General features: G+C 43.9%; 1 protein-coding gene across 1 annotated transcript in view; it reads right to left on the bottom strand.

The window, feature by feature from the left end:
- GTF2F2 (general transcription factor IIF subunit 2) overlaps positions 1-24918 on the bottom strand; it is a 71039-nt gene that overhangs the window by 11255 nt on the left and 34866 nt on the right. The window contains exons 7-8 of the mRNA XM_028728817.2: positions 10501-10600; positions 6210-6353 (exon numbers count right to left, since the gene is read on the bottom strand). Of these exons, the coding sequence (XP_028584650.2) occupies positions 6210-6353; positions 10501-10600 (244 nt within the window). The remainder of the gene's footprint in view (positions 1-6209; positions 6354-10500; positions 10601-24918) is intronic.

Below are 24918 nucleotides of genomic sequence, written 5' to 3'. Positions count from 1 at the left end.
CCTACATTCCCAAGCTATGCTTCTGCTGAACTCTGCAACTGTTTTAAACTTTGCTGCAGCCTCTCTCCTGCTGGAGAGAATCCAGGAATCTGGCCAATTCTGTTGTTAATTACCCATATGTGGGTCACAGATCTTATTTCCCCCCAACAGATGCCTCTAGAGAGGAAGATCACCACATGCAGCAAACAAACATGTGGAAGAACATGGCCTTTATCATGTGAGGTGAATTTTATGTGGTACAATTCATTTTACACACATATGTCTGTGATCTAAAGTCTGGCATTAACGCCAGGCTTATGGATAATGACAATACTTTGCCATTTTCCATGGAAACCTGGCACGACAGCTTTTTAGTCCCTTTCCAGTTGGTATTCTGGGGACAATTCTCACCCCAGAGAAAAGTTCTCTGGAATTCTCCAAGGACAAAAAGTGTGAACTGGGAGGCCCAGAAGAACCTGGCCAGGATAGAACCCCATAATGTCTATCTTGCGGTTCCTGAATTTGCCACCAAACCAATTCCCAACATTTTTGTAAATGCTGCCTTAAGAGTTAACCACAAGATTTGTTAAGATCTGTTATTTGTTCAAATCCATAGAAATGTACTTTCACACTCTTGCTTTTAAAAGGATGCTTGTTAAATTGTTCCTGCTTAAATTGTTCCCATGGTAGTTAGGTTTTGTTTTTTTCGAGAAAACAAATTGGTGATAATGGCAATAAGATTGCACTTGCAGCACAGAAGACTGCCAAAAATGCATTTTATAAAAATGCATTTGGTTACAAGAAAGCTATTAATGATCCTCAATATAGATTTTTAAATAAAGTGTAAGCTGTTCATACAGCATAATAAGAGCATATTCTGGGGAGCTAAAGAGTTCAAAAACATTCAAGCCCTGAGTAATACTTTTCAGATATTAAAGGTAAAGGTACCCCTGCCCATACGGGCCAGTCGTGACCGACTCTAGGGTTGTGTGCTCATCTCACTCTAGAGGCTGGGAGCCGGCGCTGTCCGGAGACACTTCCGGGTCACGTGGCCAGCATGACGAAGCTGCTCTGGCGAACCGGCACCAGTGCCGCACACGGAAACGCCATTTACCTTCCTGCTATAAAGCGGTACCTATTTATCTACTTGCACTTAGGGGTGCTTTCGAACTGCTAGGTGGGCAGGAGCTGGGACCGAACGACGGGAGCGCACCCCGCCACGGGGATTCGAACCGCCAACCTTGCGATCAGCAAGTCCTAGGCACTGAGGTTTTACCCACAGCGCCACCCGCGTCCCTTTCAGATATACAAGGATGATAAATACAAGTGAGAAATATAAATGTCTCAGAATGACAGGAGGATTCGCAGAAGCGTTTGGACACACTTTGGAGTACTCAAAGCATCTATCACAGAATCAAAGAATTACAGAACTGTAGGGTTGATGAGTTGGAAGGGGTCCCAAGGGGCATCTTGTCCAACCCCCCCCCCCCAATGCAGGAATCTCAACTACACCATCCATGGCATGCGGCCATCTAACCTCTGCTTATAAACCTCCAAGGAAGGAGAGTCCACAGCCTCCTGAGGGAGACCGTTCCACTGTCAAACAGCTCTTCCTGTCAGACAGTTCTCCCTGGTGTTTACTCAGAATCTCCTTTCTTATAACTCGAAGCCATTGGTTCAAGTCCTACCCTCCAGAGCAGGAGGGAAAAAAGTGTGTTCCCTCTTCCATGTGACAGCCCTTAAGATATCTGAAGATGGTTATCATGTAGGAAATCAGCCCTGAGTGCTCACTGGAAGGACAGATTGTGAAGCTGAGGCTCCAATACTTTGGCCACCTCATGAGAAGAGAAGACTCCCTGGAAAAGACCCCGATGTTGGGAAAGATGGAGGGCACAAGGTGAAGGGGACGACAGAGGACGAGATGGTTGGATAGTGTTCTCGAAGCTACCAGCATGAGTTTGACCAAACTGCGGGAGGCAGTGGAGGACAGAAGTGCCTGGCATGCTCTGGTCGGACACGACTAAACGACTAAACAACAACAAATCATGTGTCCTCTCACTTTCCTCTTTTCTAGGCTTAATATACCGTATTTTTTGCTCTATAACACGCACCCGACCATAACACGCACATAGTTTTTAGAGGAGGAAAATCCGTAGGCATGCCACCCGTAGGCATTCCCTCCATACACGCACAGACATTTCCCCTTACTTTCTAGGAGGAAAAAAGTGAGTGTTATGGTGCAAAAAATATGGTACCTCCTTCAACCACTGCTCATAAGGCTTGTTTTCTATACCCTTGATCATCTTGGTTGCCCTCCCTGGCACATGTTGCAGCTTGTCAACATCTTTCTTAAATTGTGGTGCCCAGAATTGGACACAGTATCCCAGGCATGGTCAAAGGTGGAACAGAGCAGTACTATCACTTCCCTTGATCTGGACACTAGACTTTTGTTGAAGCAGCCGAGAATAGCATTAGCTGTTTTTGCTGCTGCATCACACTGATGACTCATGTTAAGCTTGTGGTCTACCAAAACCCCTCAATCCTTTTCACATGTACTACTAGCAAGCCAGGTGTCCCCCATATTATATTTGTGCAGCTAGTTCTTCTTCCTAAATGCAGAACCTTACATTTCTCCCTATTGAAATTCATTCCGTTAGCTTGGGCCCAGCTCTCCAATCCGTTAAGGTCATTTTGAATCCCGGTTCTGTCTTCTGTGGTCTTAGCTACAACTTCCCAGTTTGGTGTCATCTGCAAATTTGAGGAACATCACCTCAATTCCTTCATCCAAGTCATTTATATAGGCGTTGAACAACAATGGGCCTAGGACAGAACGCTGCTGTACCCCACATGTCACTTTTTTCCAAGAGGACAAGATTTCACCCCTCCCATTCCAAGAATCTGCTGATGTTCTCTGCTGATTCTCCAGAGAGGAGGGGGCGGTTTCTGCTCACTACTTATTCCGCTCCAGCCTCACATCAATGAGAGAGACTGAGTGTTAGAGAGAGAGAGAGTGTTATCTCTGTATAGATAAGGTTGCTGCTAAGAGCAGCTGCAGACACTCAGTGCAGTTCAGCTTCTCCATTTAGCTCTGTATATAGTTTGTATGATAGTTGTAGATAGAATAAAAGTAGATATTCTACAGAGCTGTTCTCCGAGTGGTTTATGCTCTGCTATACTCTGCTGTGCAACGACTGTCTTCGGGAGTGAATCTGGTGCTCACAGCTCTGAGTTGTGAGTACACAGCACTTTGACCTGTTCCTGTTCAGAAGGTGGTCTCTGGAAGTGCTACCCCAGCTCGCCTGGCCCAGTCGGGCTGAAGTGGATGAGTCCAGTCGGTGGCACTGACTCAAGGGCGATGCTGACATGTCTGTCATCTGCCATGGTTGCTTTAGTTGAGATTCCTGCATTGCAGGGGGTTGGACTAGATGGACCGCTGGGGTCCCTTCCAACTCTACAGTTCTGTGATACTCAGTAGCTCCAGGTGGGCTATGAGCTGTAGAATCCAAGAATTACAAAACAACACTGTGGACGACTGATTTTCACTTCCGTCTCACACTATTGAAGAACCGCAATAACAGGCCTCTGTCAAGCCCAATATGGTGACGCAGCCTCAGCATAATGAAAACAACAATCCAGAGAGACTGGAAGACACAATTGACACAACAGCCTTGATTGCTTTAATTAAAAAAGAATTAGCTGATGACTGGGATAAGGCATTAAAACCACTAAGAATATTTTTCAATTCACCCAGTGTATCCACAACAGCAAATAAAGACATGGAATTCAGTATGAAGAACAGAGCCATCTGACATAAAACTGCAGCTTGAAGATGTGCAGGATCAGAATCGCAATCAAAATTTGCACTAGAGTGGGCCTAATGGGAAATTTTTCTTAAAGGCCTGCTACACAACTCCTGTCTGACAAATGGTTCAATTCATAAAATAAAGATCTATATAGCATTTCCTAATAGATGATGCTGCAATACAATATTGGGAGGGTCAGTTACGTTCAGAACCTACTGTTATATTAACTTGAGATGCAGTTAATGCATTTGATTGCTTGAACTGGCAATCTCTTTTTGCAATTTTATGTTCCTTTGATGTAAGCACATCTCAGGTCAATATGCTGCCACACACAGGCCCAAGGTTCAGTGGGACTGAATGGGACACGTTCTTCAGCATATCTCATTCTCAAAGCTCATTCAGCACTTACTAACAGCAGTTAAATTAGTGATAGCAAAATACTGGAAATCTCTCGGTACAAACCTGTTTGAAGCCTGGTTCTCACAAGAATGGGACATTTATGGACAAATTAACCATTCTACAAAGGAAGCACCGCACTAGGGAAGAAACCAACACTTTCTACACAGCATGGCATCCCTTTATTGACTTTGTAAAATTGACTGAGCATGGTTTCCAACAGCCAACATCACATGGAAGAAAAACTATGGAACAACACCTTTCTTTGACTGCCTATATTGGAATTGAGGAGACTACAATCCTTATGTGATACTTACCTTTTACACTTGCCAAAGCTCCATATTTCATATTTGGTAAGTGTTTCTAGGTTTTTTGTGTTCAGTATTGTTAACTGACATTTTTTTAAAAATCCAATAATATACATTTTTTTAAAAAAGAGGCCATGAATGCCTATTTTTACAGAAGGCAAACCGTTTCAAATGAGATCATGAATGAGAATGAAAGCTTTGCTCTTCCTGCAAAGCACAACTTTATGAGGAAGACCCATAGAATCATAAAATTAGAGAGTTAGAAGGGACTATGAGGATCATCTAATCCAGGCACCCCAAAACCCGGCCCTCCAGCTGTTTTGGGACTACAATTCCCATCATCCCTGACCACTGGCCCTGTTAGCTAGGGATGATGGGAGCAGTAGGCCAAAAACATCTGGCGGGCTGAGTTTGGGGATGCCTGATCTAATCCAACCTGCAATGCAGGAATATTTTGCCCAACGTGGGGCACAAACCCATGACCCAGAGATTAAGAGTCTCATGCTATCTGAGCTATTCCAGGTTTGTTGATGTTGTACATCAGGCACAAACTTAGCCAGGGCTATTATTGTGGCTCCTTACTGAATCTCTTGCAGACCATTCAAGCTCTGTTGACCCTATTATATCTGCTCATTACCTGATTCCCAGCTCCAAGGTCTTTCAGATTCTGTAACTATTATTAGCTAGTGACATACCTGCAATCATTATAGGCAGTAAGTGCTAGGAGAGGCCTTGCAACAATAATCCCAAGTGCAGTAACTCAGTTTTCCCCACAAGCGGGTGGGAGAAAGGCTCAATTCCCCTCCTCCAGCTGTCTTCAAGGAGCAGATGGCAAACTTTGCCCTTAAAAACAGTCTCACCTACAGTTCTTGTGCTGCAAACTCTGTCCATTATGGGTAGAATTTGGCTTTGACAGAAATGGGAATCATCATGGATGCTTTAGTTGAGATTTCCTGCATTGCAGGGAGTTGCACTAGGACTAGGTGACTCTCAAGAGTCCATTCCAACTTTTCCATTCTATGATTCTATGCACTGGAACTCCATACCCTAGAGAGAATCCTAGAGCAAGAGGACTGACATGCTAGCAACAAATTCTAAAAGGCTTGAAATCTGAATCTAAACGTTGAAGGGGGCACGGGGATTATTAATCAATCAGTGCCAAGTAGTCAAACCCTTCCAACTGTTCCATTACACAAGAAGCATCTCAGTTTTCTTTTCTTTTCTCACTTAATCCCCAATATGTGAAGAGTTACTTTGTTGTGTTTCAGAACTTGTGGCTTATACAGTGGTACCTCTGGTTACGTACTTAATTCGTTCCGGAGGTCCGTTCTTAACCTGAAACTGTTCTTAACCTGAAGCACCACTTTAGCTAATGGGGGCCTCCCGCTGCTGCCGCCGCGTGATTTCTGTTCACATCCTGAAGCAAAGTTCTTAACCCGAGGTAATATTTCTGGGTTAGTGGAGTCTGTAACCTGAAGTGTATGTAACCCGAGGTACCACTGTACACCGATCAGGAAGAACAACAAAACGTAACCAATTTGCACGGCTTTGGTTATTTTTAAACATGCAGTTGCAATGTCTGTTATTGGGAAAAAACAAACCTGTATGTGCCGATTCATTTAAAATGCAGGTTATGCACACGTTACATACTAAAGCATTTGTCTTAATAAGTTAATGTATTTATCAGCGACAAACGGCATCCATTTTCAGAACAAGCACTTACCACCGGCTGTTTCGTTATGTCCACCAAGTCCTTAATGTTGTAATACTGATGTTTTTCAAAGGCTGAAAAAAGCATGTCCAGCACTTGCTGCTTTTCAGCCCGAGCCCTCTTCCCATCTTCCTTTTTCTTCTTTTCATAATCAATCTGTCAATACAAATGGCATAATTTTAAAACGGTGTTTTTAACCCACTCCAGGAGAACCACCATATGAATTTGTAGCTGCAAGGAACAAAGCGCGCGGGGGGGGGGGGGTGTCGAATCAGTTCTGCTTTGGGTATGAATAAGAATCTTCTTAACTCTTAGTTGAGGCACAATGAAAGATAAACCAAATTATAAAACAGAGCAAAGTCCCCCAAAGTACTGCATCCCATTTATGCTTCCACTGCCATTCCTTGAATCTGAGAGCAGCCAATTGCCATGGGCCTCCTGCTAACCATTTTAATGTATTTCTAGTTCCACAGAAGGGGACGCGGGTGGCGCTGTGGGTAAAAGCCTCAGCGCCTAGGGCTTGCCGATCGAAAGGTCGGCCGTTCGAATCCCCGCGGCGGGGTGCGCTCCCGTTGCTCGGTCCCAGCGCCTGCCAACCTAGCAGTTCGAAAGCACCCCCGGGTGCAAGTAGATAAATAGGGACCGCTTACTGGCGGGAAGGTAAACGGCGTTTCCGTGTGCGGCTCTGGCTCGCCAGATGCAGCTTTGTCACGCTGGCCACGTGACCCGGAAGTGTCTCCGGACAGCGCTGGCCCCTGGCCTCTTGAGTGAGATGGGCGCACAACCCTAGAGTCTGGCAAGACTGGCCCGTACGGGCAGGGGTACCTTTACCTTTACCTTTAGTTCCACAGAAGAATTATTTTACTGTAAGAAGTGGCAATCACAATTAATTCCTTTAAAAAGACCAATTGTTTCTTTTATATAACTTGTTAAGCGTACCTGTTATGTACGCTTTACTTGATATTTCTGCACTTCAGGGGGTTGGACTAGATGACCACAGGGTCCCTTCCAACTCTACAATTCTATTGGATTCAAGTTTACAAGAAATGAGATTCCGACTAAACACCAGGAAGAAATTTTTGACAGCTAGAGCTGTTCAACAGTGGGAGTCTCCCTTGGGAGGTTGTGTATTCTCCTTCCTTGGAGGTTTTTAAGCAGAGGTTGGATTCATAGAATCATAGAGTTGGAAGAGACCACAAGGGCCATCGAGTCCAACCCCCTGCCGAGCAGGAAACACCATCAGAGCACTCCTGACATATGGTTGTCAAGCCTCTGCTTAAAGACCTCCAAAGACGGAGACTCCACCACACTCCTTGGCAGCAAATTCCACTGTCGAACAGCTCTTACTGTCAGGAAGTTCTTCCTAATGTTTAGGTGGAATCTTCTTTCTTGTAGTTTGGATCCATTGCTCCGTGTCCGCTTCTCCGGAGCAGCAGAAAGCAACCTTTCTCCCTCCTCTATATGACATCCTTTTATATATTTGAACATGGCTATCATATCACCCCTTAACCTCCTCTTCTCCAGGCTAAACATGCCCAGCTCCCTTAACCGTTCCTCATAAGGCATCGTTTCCAGGCTTTTGACCATTTTGGTTGCCCTCCTCTGGACACGTTCCAGTTTGTCAGTGTCCTTCTTGAACTGTGGTGCCCAGAACTGGACACAGTACTCCAGGTGAGGTCTGACCAGAGCAGAATACAGTGGCACTATTACTTCCCTTGATCTAGATGCTATACTCCTATTGATGCAGCCCAGAATTGCATTGGCTTTTTTAGCTGCCGCGTCACACTGTTGGCTCATGTCAAGTCTGTGGTCAACCAAGACTCCTAGATCCTTTTCACATGTACTGCTCTCAAGCCAGGTGTCACCCATCTTGTATTTGTGCCTCTCATTTTTTGCAATACTTTACATTTCTCCCTGTTAAAGTTCATCTTGTTTGTTCAAGGCTCATCACAGCTTTAGGAACATAAAATTAAAGGACTTGACACGTAGGCAAGTGAGGATTATGTTCTCCTGTCTCATGAACCTGCTGGATTTCTTTGAGAGAGTTAACAAGCATATAGCAGTGATCTCCAGTTGACATAGTGTACCTGGACATTCAAAAAGCTTTCCACAAGGTCAGTGCACACCACAGTTCCTCCCCCCCCCAAATATCATTTTAAGTGGGGGGGGGGGAGGACTGTTGTGTACATTGACCTTGTGGAAAGCTTTATTTCATGTCCTCTTAAAACTGTGAATTCAGGAAGAGAATTGCATGCACAGTCAGTATTTATTGCAGGCAGGAGCTTAGAAAGTTCAAAACGCATCTATAAAGTGATATTTTAGTTCTAAGTCGATGGTGATAAAAGGCCAGCATCTGCCAACATTATTTTATTTCTTCAATGATGTCTCTTATTGTGGTGTGTTCCTCTTCAGGCAATGCTCAGGAAACAAAAAACATTAACCTAATGAAAACAGATATATCCCTGCATCGGCTCGCTTGAGCCTTCTCCTGAGAAAATGACTGTGCTGGCCATTTTCTCTTTTATGTATTTGGAGAGCAGATACACGCCCACACAAGGAGAGCTTAAGTCCTGGTGAGAGCTTATGACGTCACCTACTGAGTGTTCCTGGCAGAGGCAAGATTTGAACTGGGGATTTCCCTATTACCGCACGGTTCAGCCTCCCGGCCACTATAAAACATTAGACACTGCCTCTGTCTCATGTTCCATCATGGTCTCTATTATAACATAAATTCCTTATTAAGTAGGACTGCACAGATACACAGAAAACATGTATATGTACCAGCTGATGACATGGCTCCCCAAATCTCTTTTCTGATGAGAGCAGCTTTTGCATCTCATTTGGAAACCAAGGACCCAGAGTCTGGAGGAATAATGGGGAGGCACACAATGCCAGATGCTTGAAGTCCAATGTGAAGTTTCCACAGTCTGTGTTGAATTGGGGAGCCATGTCATCAGCTGGTGTTGGTCCACTGTGCTTCATTAAGTCCAGGGTCAACGCAGCCGTCTACCAGGAGATTTTGGAGCGCTTCATGCTTCCTTCCGCAGACGAGCTTTATGGGGATGCTGATTTCATTTTCCAGCAGGACTTTGTCACCTGCCCACACTGCCAAAAGTACCAAAACCTGGTTCAGTGCCCATGGGATTACTGTGCTTGATTGGCCAGCAAACTTACCTGACCTGAACCCCATAGAGAATCTATGGGGCATTGCCAAGAGAAAGATGAGAGACATGAGACTGAGCAACGCAGAAGAGCTGAAGCCTGCTATTGAAGCTTCCTGGTCTTCCATAACACCTCAGCAGTGCCACAGGCTGATAGCATCCATGCCATTGAGGCAGTAATTGATGCAAAAGGGGCCCAAACCAAGTACTGAGTACATGTGCATGCTTCTACTTCTCAGAGGTCCAATATTGCTCTATTTGCAGTCCTTGTTTTGCTGATTTCATTTAATATTCTAATTTTCTGAGCTTGTTAATTTGGGGTTTTCATCAGCTGTACGCCATAAACATCACAATTATAACAAATAAAGGCTTGACATATCTCGCTTTGCATGTCATGAGTCTATCTCATATATTAGTTTCACCTTTTAAGTTGAATTACTGAAATAAATGAACTTTTCCACAATATTCTAATTTTCCAAATTTCACCTGTATATAGAGGCTGCCCCTCAACTCTGTAATGCACTGGGGACTGCCAAACACCTAACTACATTGGGAAGGAATATTTTTTCAGCAGCAGCATCCCATTATGCTTTTGAGCACGTTCAGATGGCAGGTCAAAACAGTTCTATTTGATCATGTGATTTACAGTCGTATTATTCTTTTTTTAAAAATTCATTCCTGCCACTTCACTGGGTGTTTCATTGCACTAACTGCTGCTGAACTATTCTTTAATCCAATCATTTGCTTTATTGCTTCAATGTTGTTTTATTCTGCCACTAGGCTGACCTGGCGTTGTGCCGATTATACCTCTCCTTCAATTAAAACATACTGAGGTATTTGCTAACTGTAAAAATCAACTGAACCTCTTCCAATAACAATTTGAAAGCCAAAAAAATTAAAATTAAAATGGGTATGCACAGGATTCTGGACCTTTTAAAATAGATTTATAGAAGTATGCTCTTATGCTGTTGTATAATACAGATGACTTAATAGGTCAACTTAAACACAATTTAACTTAAGTCCAACTTAAATACAGTTGGACTGAGTGCTGAATTTCATCTCTTGAGTTGAACTAACCACCTAGTGATTTGGCAATATTAGTTTAAGAACTACAATAAGGGTTAACATGAAAAGTAACTCACATTATATTGATGATTAGCCACAGGTTTGTAGTTAGTGGTTACAGCTTTGTCCAGCTGCATAGTCCAGCTTACAGGTTTAGAAGATTCTTCAATCTGAAGCCTAAAAGAAAGAGAAAAGAAATTAAAAACCAGTAAAAACAACATACGCTCATAATAGTTTGGTTGTATTAGATATCCTGTCACAGGTGCCAACTTGAATAAAATAGGGGGTGGGGCAGGTAAGCCCTACCCTGAATAACTGATCACATGATGTGGTGCATGCACACCATTTGAATGGCAATGCCCATCAACTGGGGGGAGGCTGGCCCCCTCAAATATTTTAATGGGGGACAAAGAATCCTCAGCCCCTAGGTATTGGCTCTGTACAGTTCTTATCAACCCCACCTAAAAAGGATATAGTACAGATCGACAAGCAAAATGAATGCAAACTTCTAGTGTCAAATTCCCTAGAATTTTAATTTTTTTAAAAAAATCAAGAAATGATTTTAAAGAAACAATTACAAATCAAGGTGTAAATAACTTTCTTGCAAGCCTGAGCTCATCCTGAGCTTAAGCCTGCCTGATAGCCACCCTTCTAGATTCAGATAGGTAGCTGTGTTGGTCTGACGCAGTCGAAATATATATAAAAATTGTCCAGTAGCACCTTAGAGACCAACTAAGTTTGTTCTTGGTATAAGCTTTTGTGTGCATTCACACTTCTTCAGATACCTGTGGTGGCACATACGTAGCTAGGAGCACTGATGGCATACGGTTTCAGATCAGAGTCCATATATCCAGAAACACCTACTGTGATAGTGCCAATACGTGAGATGATGGGGGGTGTCCTGGATTTCCTGGTTTGTGTATTTTGGGTAGAAGATAGAAGGTTCCTGGTCGAGGTTCTGTTGGTGTGTTTGAGAGGATCTGTTCTTGGATGTGGGGGGGGGGTAGCTCTTTAACTATCTTGTTCAGTTCTTTTTTGTATTCCTGTGTGGGGTCTAAGTCCAGTTTTTTATAAAAGGCCCTACTGGAGAGTTGTCTGTGAACCTCCTGGATGTAATCAGTTTTGTTCATGATGACAACAGCTCCACCCTGAAGAAGTGTGCATTTGAAGAAGTGTGCAAACTTAGTTGGTCTCTAAGGTGCTACTAGACAATTTTAAATTTTATATATATATATTTTGATATTCACCCTGCAATTGTTGGCTCCTCTGTGATTCCCCCTTTCTTCCGTTTCTTACACATGCCCATCTTAAATCTCAGCTCATCTGCCAGCTCCTTATCCAGCCACACCGGTTTCTTTAGACGCCTCTCACTTTCCTTTCTTGTTGGAACTGTCTGCCTTTGGGCCTTCAATATTTCACCTTTAAAAAACTCCCATCCATCTTAGACAGCGCCTGGCATGCAGAGGAATGAGCTCTATCAGCCCTAGCCCTGTGAGGCACCAATGGCTGATAAAGGTCATTCTTCTGCGAACCAGACACTGTCAGTGAAGGGAGTCCCTCTGCCACCAGCACCCGGTGCACCGAGGGAAAAATGTGTTCCATCAGCTCTGGTGCCACACAATCATAACTTCCTTTGTTTGAGGACCAGAGCGCAATGGCACCTTAGGAGTGGCAGCGGTTTCACACGTGGTATACCACTGAGTGAAGGCGCCATCGTGCTCTGGCCCTCAAACCAGTCCAGGACGATGTATCGCTACATCACCCAGGCCTACTAGTGTGGTGTTGAATCCAGGCCCAAGATAAAAAGTGCTGCCACCGAGTCTGCAAACAGGTCGAGGTAAATATATTTCTGACAGTTATTGTGAGTTAGTTCTCGAAACTCGCCAGGAGAGGGACATTTGTGTACCCCTCTCGTATAATGTTCATAGGTGTTGAACATTATATAAAGAAGCTTGTGTGCTAGCTGAGAATCAAGGTCAGAAGCATAGAAGCAATTTCCCTTTTTTTTGTATCACACGTTGGCCCTAATGAACTTTGGCTAAGAGCAGATCACTCAAAGTCTATTCAGTATAGGAAACTGTCGTTCCACCAGGAAATTTTAGAGAATTATTATTTCTAAAAGCACAATGTCTCCAAAAGCATGCTGTTACCACATTATGTTCCTTACACCTACGAGTGGAGTTTTTCTTCTAGGCTAGCATCTCATGCACATTCCAGATTGAACAGTGAGTCATGAAACTCTTGTTATTTTCCTGACTTTTATTATAATGACAATATGCATCCAACAAGCATGACTGATTTCTCCATATGATGCATAAGATAAAATGGAATCAAACAGGGATAGCTATATAAAGATACGGTTATGTGAAAGGTTCATTTAGTTCTACATTGGGGAAGTTTCTGAGACTGCTTAATGTTGTACCTGGGGTTATTAACAACCTAAATTTCTCAAGCAAGAGGATTAAGCATCAGTAGTAGATTATGCAAACAAAAAACAAAACAAACAAAACAGGAACAGCAGCTAAAGAATAAAATGTCCAAGGTTCAAATTTCATGTCAACCAGAAACTCTCAGCTTCATCCACCAACCATCCCAATCTGTAATATGCCTGCTATAAGAATTTTCTGTTTTTAGGTTTTTCTATTTTATCTGTGCTTTTGTAGTATTATCTGTAAGTTGCCTTGAGTCCCACTCTGGGGAAAAGGCGGAATATAAATATATATAATAAATGTTTTGGATGCTTAAAAACTCTATATACATAATTGCTAGGTGTGATTATTCAATAAATAATACAACGAGCTTTTGCAGTACAAAAAGAAAACCATGATATCTTTGTAACTCTCTGATCTTAGCCATCTGGATCCCTATTTGACTGGGTACTCAAGTACAGCGGTACCTCGGGTTACATACGCTTCAGGTTACAGACTCTGCTAACCCAGAAATAGTGCTTCAGCTTAAGAACTTTGCTTCAGGATGAGAACAGAAATTGTGCAGCGGTGTCACGGCAGCAGCAGCAGGAGGCCCCATTAGCTAAAATGGTGCTTCAGGTTAAGAACAGTTTCAGGTTAAGAACGGACCTCCGGAACGAATTAAGTACTTAACCCGAGGTACCACTGTACTTGGACATAAGCATATGAGCAATCTTAAGAGTTGAGTTGGAATATAGCGACTGCTGCAGTCAGGTATGCAACTTAACCCCCTCATCCCCATCATATTGAACAGAAGCATGAAAAAGAGCAAACAGGGGATGGAAGAGCAAAATGCACAAGTTATCATCCAAGCAGGAAAAAAGGAAAACAAAGGAGGAGGGAAATAAACACATAATGTAATTGCTGTCAGGGCTATCACCAACCACTCCAAGAACATCCATCACAGGATGGAGCTGCCGAAGGGGCCGAGAGGACCCCCTCTCCTTGGCCTGGCACAAACCCGGTGCAGGCTTGGAACGTCCCATGGGCCTCCACCCTCCAGCGCTGCTCCTGGCATCCTCCCTGTCCCCTTGGCGACAGAGTTGAAGGGGAGGAAAGCCCTGCGAGTGCTGAGTGGGCCCTCCCCCTTTCGCAGCCTCTGCCATGTCCCTTGTTGGGATGGTGGCCGTGAGGGAAGCCCAGTTCTGCCGCCTTCCCCACCCCAGCCCAATCATCTGCAGACCACTTTGCCTTGCATAGCCTCATCGATACCCAGCAGGCTTGCTGCCAAGGGGCAAGGCGAGCCCCCAGGCACACAAGCAGCTCTCTCTGCCTCTCTCTCCTTCTCTTTTTCTCCATCTTCTTCCTCCTCCCCCTCCATTACCACAGCCGCCTCCACCTCCCCTCTTGCCGGAAATGCCCATGGCACCTTTTTCTTCTAGAAAAAAAAAGCACTGACCTTAAGTATGCATACAAACTCAATGAGAGGTGTGAGCCTGATTTTGCCATGTAATCTCATTTATAATTATCTAATTTGAGACAAATTCCCATCTCCTCATCAACACAGAGAAGCCTTTCTCTTTTCTGATCTTTCATATTTGTCAGAGTTGAAGATCCTTGTTCACAACAATATATCATGAAGAACTGTAGAAGAATAGCCAATGCGCTTGGAGAGAGATTGTTTCTGGTTGTATAGCCAAAAAAAATTATTCTGATACTATGCCATAGTGAAATGTTTAACTGTTTCTTCAATTCTCCATGAACCTTCCCACCACACTTGCCATCCTCTCCTGCCACACCAATGTGGTGTACCCACTGGTATAGAAATGTGAGGTCTTAGCTCAGGAGGTCCAGTGGAGAAGCTTCAAAATTTCTTTCTTAAGAAAGTATTTCCTTTACCTGTTGGTACCAGTGCAGCATATGGCAGTGCAGAAGTGGGCTGGAACAGGCTAGAATACAAGTTCGACTCTTAAATTTCTAGAGCAGAATGTAAACTCTCCCATTTTCATGTCTGCTTTCTATAGCTTATGGCGCGCACTCAAAAGTCAATTGCTGCTTTGCCTACACTTGCTAGAGAACTTGAGAGTGAGCTGACTAAGATCCAGTCACGGTCTAAATTGCAGTTATTGTTTCTTGTGTATGAGAAAGCTTCTTGGATATGCCATTTATCCATTCTTTTGAAATTTTCTAGCTGCATGCACATATTAAGACAGTTAATCAGAAAGCCAACTGTTTGGAGGCAGTTACCTTAGCTTCACAGAGAATTGCTTTTACAGAATTAAAACTCAGTGTTATGCCTTGTGCCTTTCTGGATAGATGCACAAGAAATTACCTTTGGAACAGCACTTCTGTGTCTTCTGCAAGGCAGCTATAAAGGACATACTAGGTAGTTCACTGTATTGTTCACCAACGTCCTCTCTATAAAGATCCTCACGGAATTTCTCAATCTTTGTTTAGCCTCAGGAAGAATTTTGGTACACTAAGTGAATTTGGGTACATTTTGCTATTAGGCAAGGAAGATGGTGTTACATTGCCTGCTTCCTTATTTATGTTGGCAGCCAAGGACTTAGGAACCAAATTGGTGTTCAACTCTGAATGTCTATGTTTGTTATGCCTTAAAAGGTAAAGGTAAAGGGACCCCTGACCATTAGGTCCAGTCGTAGCCGACTCTGGGCTTGCGGCATTCATCTCGCTTTATTGGACGAGGGAGCCGGCGTACAGCTTCCAGGTCATGTGGCCAGCATGACTAAGCCGCTTCTGGCAAACCAGAGCAGCGCACGGAAACGCCGTTTACCTTCCCGCTGGAGCGGTACCTATTTATCTACTTGCACTTTGAGGTGCTTTCGAACTGCTAGGTGGGCAGGAGCAGGGACCGAGCAACGGGAGCTCACCCCGTCGTGGGGATTCGAACCGCCGACCTTCTGATTGGCAAGTCCTAGGCTCTGTGGTTTAACCCACAGCGCCACCCGCTTCCCTTTGTTATACCTTATAATTAAGCAAATACCACGATTACTGCACTGGCGGGGCTTGATGGGAATTGCAGCCCCCCCCCTCTGGAGGGCCCCGCAAATGTTACCCCTGCCCTATGCCATGGGCCCAGGATCTCTTACTCTTAAGCTGCAAGTCTATAGACAGGGTTTGTTCTTTTAACTCAAGCACTAGCTTCTGAAATATGCTATTTACCGGTAATTGCATATGCTTCCATATACAGTGGTGTCTCGGGTTAAGAACTTAATTCATTCTGGAGCATAGCTGTCAACTTTCAGATTTGAAAATAAGGGATCAGCAGCCAAAATTAAGGGATCAGCAGCCTCACCCTTCCCAGGCACTCCTGTCTTCCACTGCCTCCTGCAGTTTGGTCAAACTCATGCTGGTAGCTTCGAGAACACTGTCCAACCATTTCGTCCTCATGGCTTAATGTTACTAGTGAGCAAAGTTACCCAGTCAGGATTTGAATCTTGGTCCTAACTTTTGGGGTTAAGTTTCTATTTAGCTGTCCATTAATACTGACAAAACATATCTCCCATTCATCTCTCAGATCCCCTTGTAAATCTAAAGTACTGATCTCACCACATCCTGCGGTAAAAAAAAATCCCCAAGTTAATTACACATTGTGTGAAGGTAAGTGTGTAAAGCTACAGCATTCCTAAAGGTAAAGGTAAAGGTACCCCTGCCCGTACGGGCCAGTCTTGACAGACTCTAGGGTTGTGTGCCCATCTCACTTAAGAGGCCGGGGGCCAGCGCTGTCCGGAGACACTTCCGGGTCACGTGGCCGCATGACAAGCTGCATCTGGCGAGCCAGCGCAGCACACGGAAACGCCGTTTACCTTCCCGCTAGTAAGCGGTCCCTATTTATCTACTTGCACCCGGGGGTGCTTTCGAACTGCTAGGTTGGCAGGCGCTGGGACCGAGCAACAGGAGCGCACCCCGCCGCGGGGATTCGAACCACCGATCGGCAAGCCCTAGGCGCTGAGGCTTTTACCCACAGCGCCACCCGCGTCCCCAACAGCATTCCTACTATCAGCTTAAGTGACACATTCTCTCTCTCTCTCTCTCTCTCTCTCTCTCTCTCACACACACACACACACACACAGTAGAGCCCCTCCAAGCCAAAGGCCCAAAGGCAGAAAGCCCAGCCAGCAGCCAAACGAAGCCTCAAGCAGTGGTTCCCACAGCGCAGCGACCCAGCAAAGGGATACAGCAGCAAGGAAACCACCACACCGCTGGGAAGCGCTGATGCAAAGGCGAGTCCCCAGGCAACGCGGCCGATTTGATCGGCACAAGGCATGCAAGCTCCACCCCCCCCCCAGTCGTTCTCAGACTCCTTATTGGGCAGCTGAGCAACGCAGTTGAGGAGCCTCCCTGGCGGGCAGGGAGGAAGAGGAGCTGTTTCCTTTGAAATCCGGGAAATTTCCGGGATATCAACAATCTGGGATAGCAACGGGAAACGGCGCTGGAATAAGGGAGCTTCGCGCCAAATAAGGGAAGGTTGACAGCTATGTTCTGGAGGTCCGTTCTTAACCTGAAACTGTTCATAACCTGAGGTACCACTTTAGCTAATGGGGCCTCCCGCAGCCGCCGCGCAGCCGCCGCACGATTTCTGTTCTCATCCTGAAGCAAAGTTCTTAACCCAAGGTACTATTTCTGGGTTAGCGGAGTCTGTAACCTGAAGTGTCTGTAACCTGAAGCGTCTGTAGCACGCGGTACCACTGTACACAACGCTGTCAGACAGCCAGGGGTCCTTTAGATGTTGTAGGTATCCAGCTTTTTCTAAAACCTCACCAAGTGAAACAAACAAATGGTTACCAGGGAAGCAAGCACACCAGCGGGAACTGGGAAAGGCAAGACGCAGCACCTAGGGCAACAAGGTGCTGAGATGTAACTGGTAGCAATATGCTGTTACTTTGGTAGCTCTGTGTGAAAGCTGTCAATACCTGGCCTCTAAGAGAGGTTATAATTAACAGATGCAGCAATGAAGCATGTCAGCTAGCTTGTTTCTGATCATGTCACCACCGCAGGCTCCCAGAAAACACCGGCACCTTCACCGCTTAACTATAACACTGTACGTTCAGGTATTAAACATAATTAAACATACATTAAGCCCACGCACAAATAGCCATATGCCACACACCCATGAGTACGCAAAGCAGCGATGCAGGTAGTCTCCTGTCTCCATAATCCTAGAATGCACAGTAACCGCTCCTCACGCTTTGCAGGTTTTACTAGTGTATTACATTTTTAAAAAACAGCTAGAAACACAGCCCCACTCTCCCACAGCAAGGTAAGGAGCTTGTTGGAAATGTTTAAAGGATTCCAGAATCTGAGCAAGACAAGCACAACACCCACAATCAGTCTGATTTAAATGAAAAACAAGTGCAGTAGCACTAGTCCTGCAGCAATTGGGTTTAGCAGCAACAGTCAAACAGAAACTATTAATACATGCTGTAATGGGAGGGGGAAAGGTCTCTCCCCCCATTCCATCCTCCTTGGCAGTCTGGCAGGCTGCCATCACACCCCCATTTAGACTCCCTCTATTCCCCAGACAGAAGTGACTTCTAGGGATTCAAAGCACATCTTTAGGGAGGGAGACAGAGAGATCACCCAGCCTAAATGGTTTCTTTCTGAGCCCCAGGCAGTTTGCGTTCTCTGTCAGATTATTAAAACACATATGCAAATTTATCTCCAGTTACCCCTTGACAAAATATGTGGACAGACACCATGAAGACATTTCATCAAAGGCAACTTTTTGTTAGTATTTTGTCTGCTCAGCAACCTGACATGGATGCAGGCAGCTTCCAGAATCTCTATAGCATATAAAGGTAAAGGTACCCCTGCCCGTACGGGCCAGTCTTGACAGACTCTAGGGTTGTGCGCCCATCTCACTCAAGAGGCCGGGGGCCAGCGCTGTCCGGAGACACTTCCGGGTCACGTGGCCAGCGTGACATCGCTGCTCTGGCAAGCCAGAGCCGCACACGGAAACGCCGTTTACCTTCCCGCTAGTAAGCGGTCCCTATTTATCTACTTGCACCCGGGAGTGCTTTCAAACTGCTAGGTTGGCAGGCGCTGGGACCGAACAACGGGAGCGCACCCCGCTGCGGGGATTCGAACCGCCGACCTTTCGATCGGCAAGCCCTAGGCGCTGAGGCTTTTACCCACAGCGCCACCCGCGTCCCTTTCTATAGCATATAGCAGGTGAATATTAATAAGTTAAGAATAGATATTCCATGAGAAAAAATAAGATTAGTTTGGTGATCCACTTATAGATGAATAAATTTAACACAAAGCCAAGTGTAATAAAACATTACAACTTGACTCTCTTCCCCATGATTAGATACTTCAATGGAAAAGGCGCAGCAATCTGAACTGGATGTTTTGATTCAAGTTTTTCAAAACACATCTGTGCCATTATTTAATAGCACAAGAAGATGATTTGATTTCAAATTCATTTCTTTGTGAGAGATTCTCAAACACAATCTTAGAAAATGGCTGGTTTCCCAAAGAGGAAGCTGTGTAAGTGTGGGTGTGAGAGCGAATGTGTGAATGTACCTTCCATGATTATCCCCCTCCTATCCGCTGTAGTCTGATATTTAAGGATTTAAGCATTTTGGAATATGTGCACTTGAGTGGAACATGTACATTTCCCAAACTGGAAAGCCTCCTTGTCTGCCACACTTTCTCTCTTTTCCCCAAAGATAGTCAGAAGTACATGAATACAGCAAATCTCGGTATTGATAAATTTTGGAAGAGTAAAAAATCCTCCAGCAATGACACAATGGCTGAAGAAAACTTGGGCAATTGTCTTGCTGATAAAGCAAACGTGATTAGGAAAGCAACAGGTAACAATTATCAAAACATATTTGATGAAAGATGATCCACGTTTCTTCAATTTTGGAATGACAAAGTAAATAGCAGATGAGTAACTCTGGGACTGGGAAAGACCCAAGTGTTAAAGAACATGAAAGGCTCTGAGAGTAGTGTCAGCATGGTCTATAAGTGAACTGCTGCTGAATAATTGAGATCTTCCGGCCCCATTAATATGATCTATATACTAGACCTAACACACGAGCAAGTGCAAACCCAGGGTGTCTGGTCTTTGTATGCTAAGCCAAGAAGAAGAAGCGGTTTCTTTCCTATAATGAGAATGACAAACCTGTTGTACTGTCCAAAAGGTCACCTTAAATAGCTGGTATGAAGTCTCTGCCTTGATGTCCTTTATTTAGGACATTTCATTTGAAATTGGTTAGAGGCCTAGTAGCATATATTTGCAAACATTGATGCAAGGTTTAAATTGATGAACCTGTAGCCAACTGAACCCATGGTCCCACACCTTCAAGGCAAATTGTTCCATGAATATAGGATTACAATTAATGTAGAAATCTTGTAAACTAAACATAATTTTTCTTTTCCCAAGAAAAAACAGTTTTCTATGAAGGAGAATCAACAACCTGATGATAATATCTCAGTGGAAACAGAGGGGAACATACTGGAAAAAATGACCCCGCAATGTCTTTCCATATCCTGATCCAATTGAAAGTATATGGCTTGTGATTTTTTAGTATCTAAACCACAGAGCCAAGGGCTTGCCGATCAGAAGGTCGGCGGTTTGAATCCCTGCGACGGGGTGAGCTCCTGTTATTCAGTCCCAGTTCCTGCCCACCTAGCAGTTCGAAAGCACACCAAAAGTGCAAGTAGATAAATAGGTACCGCTCCGGCGGGAAGGTAAACGGCGTTTCCGTGTGCTGCTCTGGTTTCACCAGAAGCGGCTTAGTCATGCTGGCCACATGACCCGGAAGCTGTCTGCGGACGAACGCCGGCTCCCTCGTCCAGTAAAGCAAGATAAGCACCGCAACCCCAGTCATCTGCAACTGGACCTAAGGGTCAGGGGTACCTTTACCTTTACCTAATACCTCTAAATCCATATGTGGTAACATCTCATGCTGCAACATAATCCGTTTTTAAGCAATCTTTCTCAAAATAAAACTAAGCTGCCCCAAATGAAAAGCATCATAATATGACGAAAATGGAGGAATTTCCCATCTGCCCCCTGCCCCCGTTTTCTAGAATCATGGCCAACCTGGGTTTCTTTTTCTGAAATCCAAAAACAGGTATCATTTTTTTGGCCATTTTTTCAAAATACTTGTTTGAAGATGGATGGGGAGAACTCAAAATAATATATTTTTTGGAAGTATCACCATTTGTGCCATTACAGTTCTTCCTAACACCTATAATTGTAGTTTACTCTGTCTGCCTATGTTCTTTTTTTAATTTTTTCACTAAGGGAACATAATTTAAAGCATAAAATTTATTCATGTTTCGGGGTATACAGATTCCTAGGTTTTAGTAAACCTTTTAACTTGGTGGGACATTTACCAATTATTTTAGGTACAGTTGATCATCTTGGGTACACCGAAATACAGTGGTGCCTCACAAGACGAAATTAATTCGTTCCGCGAGTTTTGTCGTCTTGCGATTTTTTTCGTCTTGCGAAGCACGGTGTCGGGAAAGTTTTGGAAAAGCTTCAAAAATCACCAAAGTCTTTAAAAACCTCAAAAAAGGCTACCACACCGCGTTCTATGAGTTGCTCCTCGAAGTCAAGTCGCAACTGTATTAACGGTGTTAAGAAAAAGGAAACAAACTTGCAAGACGTTTCCGTCTTGCGAAGCAAGCCCATAGGGAAAATCGTCTTGCGAAGCAGCTCAAAAAACAAAAAACCCTTTCGTCTAGCAAGTTTTTTGTCTTGCGAGGCATTCGTCTTGCGAGGTACCACTGTACATTATTAAAGATTATCCAGATTAGTTCTAAGGCCTGCCACCCTTTCATATTTACAAAGTTCCGTTGACAATGCTGGTCAGGTTATACCATCTGCTCAGAGGCTCTTCTTCCACCTGCCCCCCAGAAAACCACACATATTTCAATTATTACGTATTACTGTCACCAGGGGGTTCAGAGAGAGGGCAAAGAGCAATTGGACAAGGGGCAACCCTGCTCTGTGCCCCTTCTGTCAAAATGGGATTCACATCTTAGGATGAACTATTGCAAAACTGGCACCCTATAAAGCTTTGATTGTTCCTATAAATAGGGTTATAATACTCAAGTGAAGGAGCCACACCTCAACTAATGGAAATGATGAAAATAGAATATAACAAATCATAGAATTATAGAGTTGGAAGGGATCATAAGGGTTATCCAGTCCAACCCCCTGCAATGAAATAAGATTGTGCACTACAGATTGCACATTACAGATTAATACTGTATGGTGAAATGGATGAAATATAAATACTTAAGTGCTACAATTCAACCCCTAGCTAATCTTACAGTTCATATTGTGAAAGCCTGTACAAGAATTAAAAAAACAACAACTAGTGAATTATTCTTCCAGTAATTTTTTTGGCCAAATAAAAGATAAATGCTTGGGTTAAGAGAATAATTATTCTGAGAAAACTTTGGTTCCAAGGAAATGATCACTAAGAAAATAATAACTTTGATCCTTCTGCCATCAGGCTCTCACTATTGAGCCATGAAAGTGAAAGGTCTCTCATTTTCAGATTTTTTAAAATGCAACTTTTCAACAGAAAGCTCTCCTCCAACCTCAGAAAGTTTCTCACTATTATTCTACGTATATCTGTAGCATATGTGCTAAAATTAAAAGTTGGAGCAAGTTTTCTTTTGCTCTCTCTCTCTGCCTGCTTGGCAAAGATGCAATTTCTCAGCTCAGGTGATGTTTACCTCTTCTCCAAACAAAATAATGTGTCATAAGTGCTAGGCCTCTGTGAACACCATGGAGAGCTTTTATAGCCCCGAGGAATACATTTGCAAAGACCCTGCAACACAAATAAAAACAGTAGCCAAAGCCAGTTTTCATTTTAAAGAAGAACCACATGACAAACATCAGGTGGGTTGCTTTTTTGGTCCTCTACACTTGCTGAAATTGAAAAATCAAGGCCTATTTGTGGATGAATCAGCTACAGATCTCAACCTTGTTACGTCTAAAAAGCAACAACAAATCTTGCAAACTTAATTGTCTTAAAATTATTTGATTTTGCAATCCTGTAACCACTTACCTAGGAGTAGGTAACCACAAAGAGATTTACTTCAGAGTAGACATGTTTACCATTTTATGCTGCCTATAAAGTGAATTCTTTATGAATGCCTGGAGTTCAGCTTCTGCACAGCAAGAGACATACCTAAGCCTCTTGTTTTCACATTTTTCTTTCGCCATTTTGTCGGAGGCAGGGATTTTTTTAACCTCCTCTTGTACTTACTGTATAGTAGGATTTGCAGGAAATGCTTTTGGTAGTATCGAGTGAAGTAGCTCCACAACCACAATAATTTCTGGCTGAACAATGGAACTGCCCCTCCCTCTTCTCTCCCTGTGTATCCTCTAAATCTGTTCAAAGTACAGTGGTACCTCGGTCTACGAAATATTCGGTGAACGAACTCTGCAAAACCAGAAATAGGTGCTCTGGTTAGCGAACTTTGCCCCGGAAGACGAACGGAAGATGAATGGTGGAAGGGCACCGGCGACGGGAGGCCTCAGTAGGGGAAGTGCGCCTTGGTTTAAGAATGCTTTGCTTTAAGAATGGACTTCCGGAACGAATTAAGTCCGTAAACCGAGGTACCACTGTATTCCCCCAACCCTCCAGAGCAGATTTGGAGAGGACATGGGGCAACTAGGAGGGGAAGATCTACTGTGCAAATAGAAGAAGAAGAAGAAGAAGAAGAAGAAGAAGAAGAAGAAGAAGAAGAAGAAGGAGGAGGAGGAGGAGGAGGGGAGTAGTAGTAGTAGTAGTAGTTTGGATTTGATATCCCGCCTTTCACTCCCCTTCAGGAGTCTCAAAGCGCCTAACATTCTCCTTTCCCTTCTTCCCTCACAACAAACACTCTGTGAGGTGAGTGAGGCTGAGAGACTTCAAAGAAGCGTGACTGGCCCAAGGTCACCCAGCAGCTGCATGTGGAGGAGCAGAGACGCGAACCCAGTTCCCCAGATTACGAGACTACCGCTCTTAACCACTACACCACACTGGCTCTTGCACTAATGCAACTACTGCATTGGAAACTGTTTCTGCTTTGGGAATTGTAAAGAGTCCATTCTGTTACATGCTGATCCCCTAGTTCTGCTTTCTTTGAACAAAATTGGAAGGATGCTAGTTAAATTTGATCAACTGTGTAAAAAAGAACGTCTAAAAGGAAATTATGCTAAAACCCAAAGCTGTCACATTGAGTAAGAGGGTTACTAAGTCCAAGTGGTCATTCGATGGTCATATACTTGAGCAAGTACATATGTTTAAATATCTAGGATTGCTTATTGATGAAAAGCTTTCATGTGAATGCCAAATGAATGCAATTAAGTTATCACCTGCCTGTTCTACTGGCCACTTAGTTATACAGGTTTTTTCCATTTGAAAGGGGGCAGCTAATCAATTCTGCCCTCAAGATCTATGTGCACAAATGCTTTACGGGGCTGAAATTTGGGAAACTGGTGTCAAATCTGAACAAAAAGTTCTACAAAATAGATTTATGAGGCAGATACTAGGGCTTCCTTCAGGGACTCCATCGGCTCATCTTAGAGCTGTTGGGTCTTCCCTTGATAGCAGCCAGATTTGATCTAGCCTGTCTTAGATACTGGGGTAGACTAAATGCCTTTGAGGACCATACTCTCACCAAGCTCTGCTGGTTAGAGCAATTAAGGACAGGACGTTGGGCACAAAATGTCAAGACAAGCTTAGAACTTATAATCTACAAATGGAGAACTTAGAAATTGGATCTTCTACCATGACACCAACCAGCATCTATTATTCTATCTGGTATCCTCAAATCAAGGACAACTATTCAAGGCCTCACTACCTTGAGACACTTGACTTTTCCACAGTTATACGGGGCCTTTGTTGAACAGCTCTACTCTCTCATTTGCTGAACTGAAAATAAGTTTTACCTTAGAAACAAAACCAGATGGTCTTACGACAATAAAACATACATTGATTAAGTGTGTTACATTGCTCACAATGTGTTGCATTGGTGTGTTACATTGGTCACAAAAACACATGCATCCCCTTGCACTAAATGAAATGAAAAAAACAGGTTTGAACT

Source organism: Podarcis muralis, chromosome 6 (genome assembly GCF_964188315.1).
Source record: "Podarcis muralis chromosome 6, rPodMur119.hap1.1, whole genome shotgun sequence".
Lineage (NCBI taxonomy): Eukaryota > Metazoa > Chordata > Lepidosauria > Squamata > Lacertidae > Podarcis > Podarcis muralis.
Note: the sequence above shows the minus strand (reverse complement) of the source record. Positions and strands in the feature narration are given on the sequence as shown.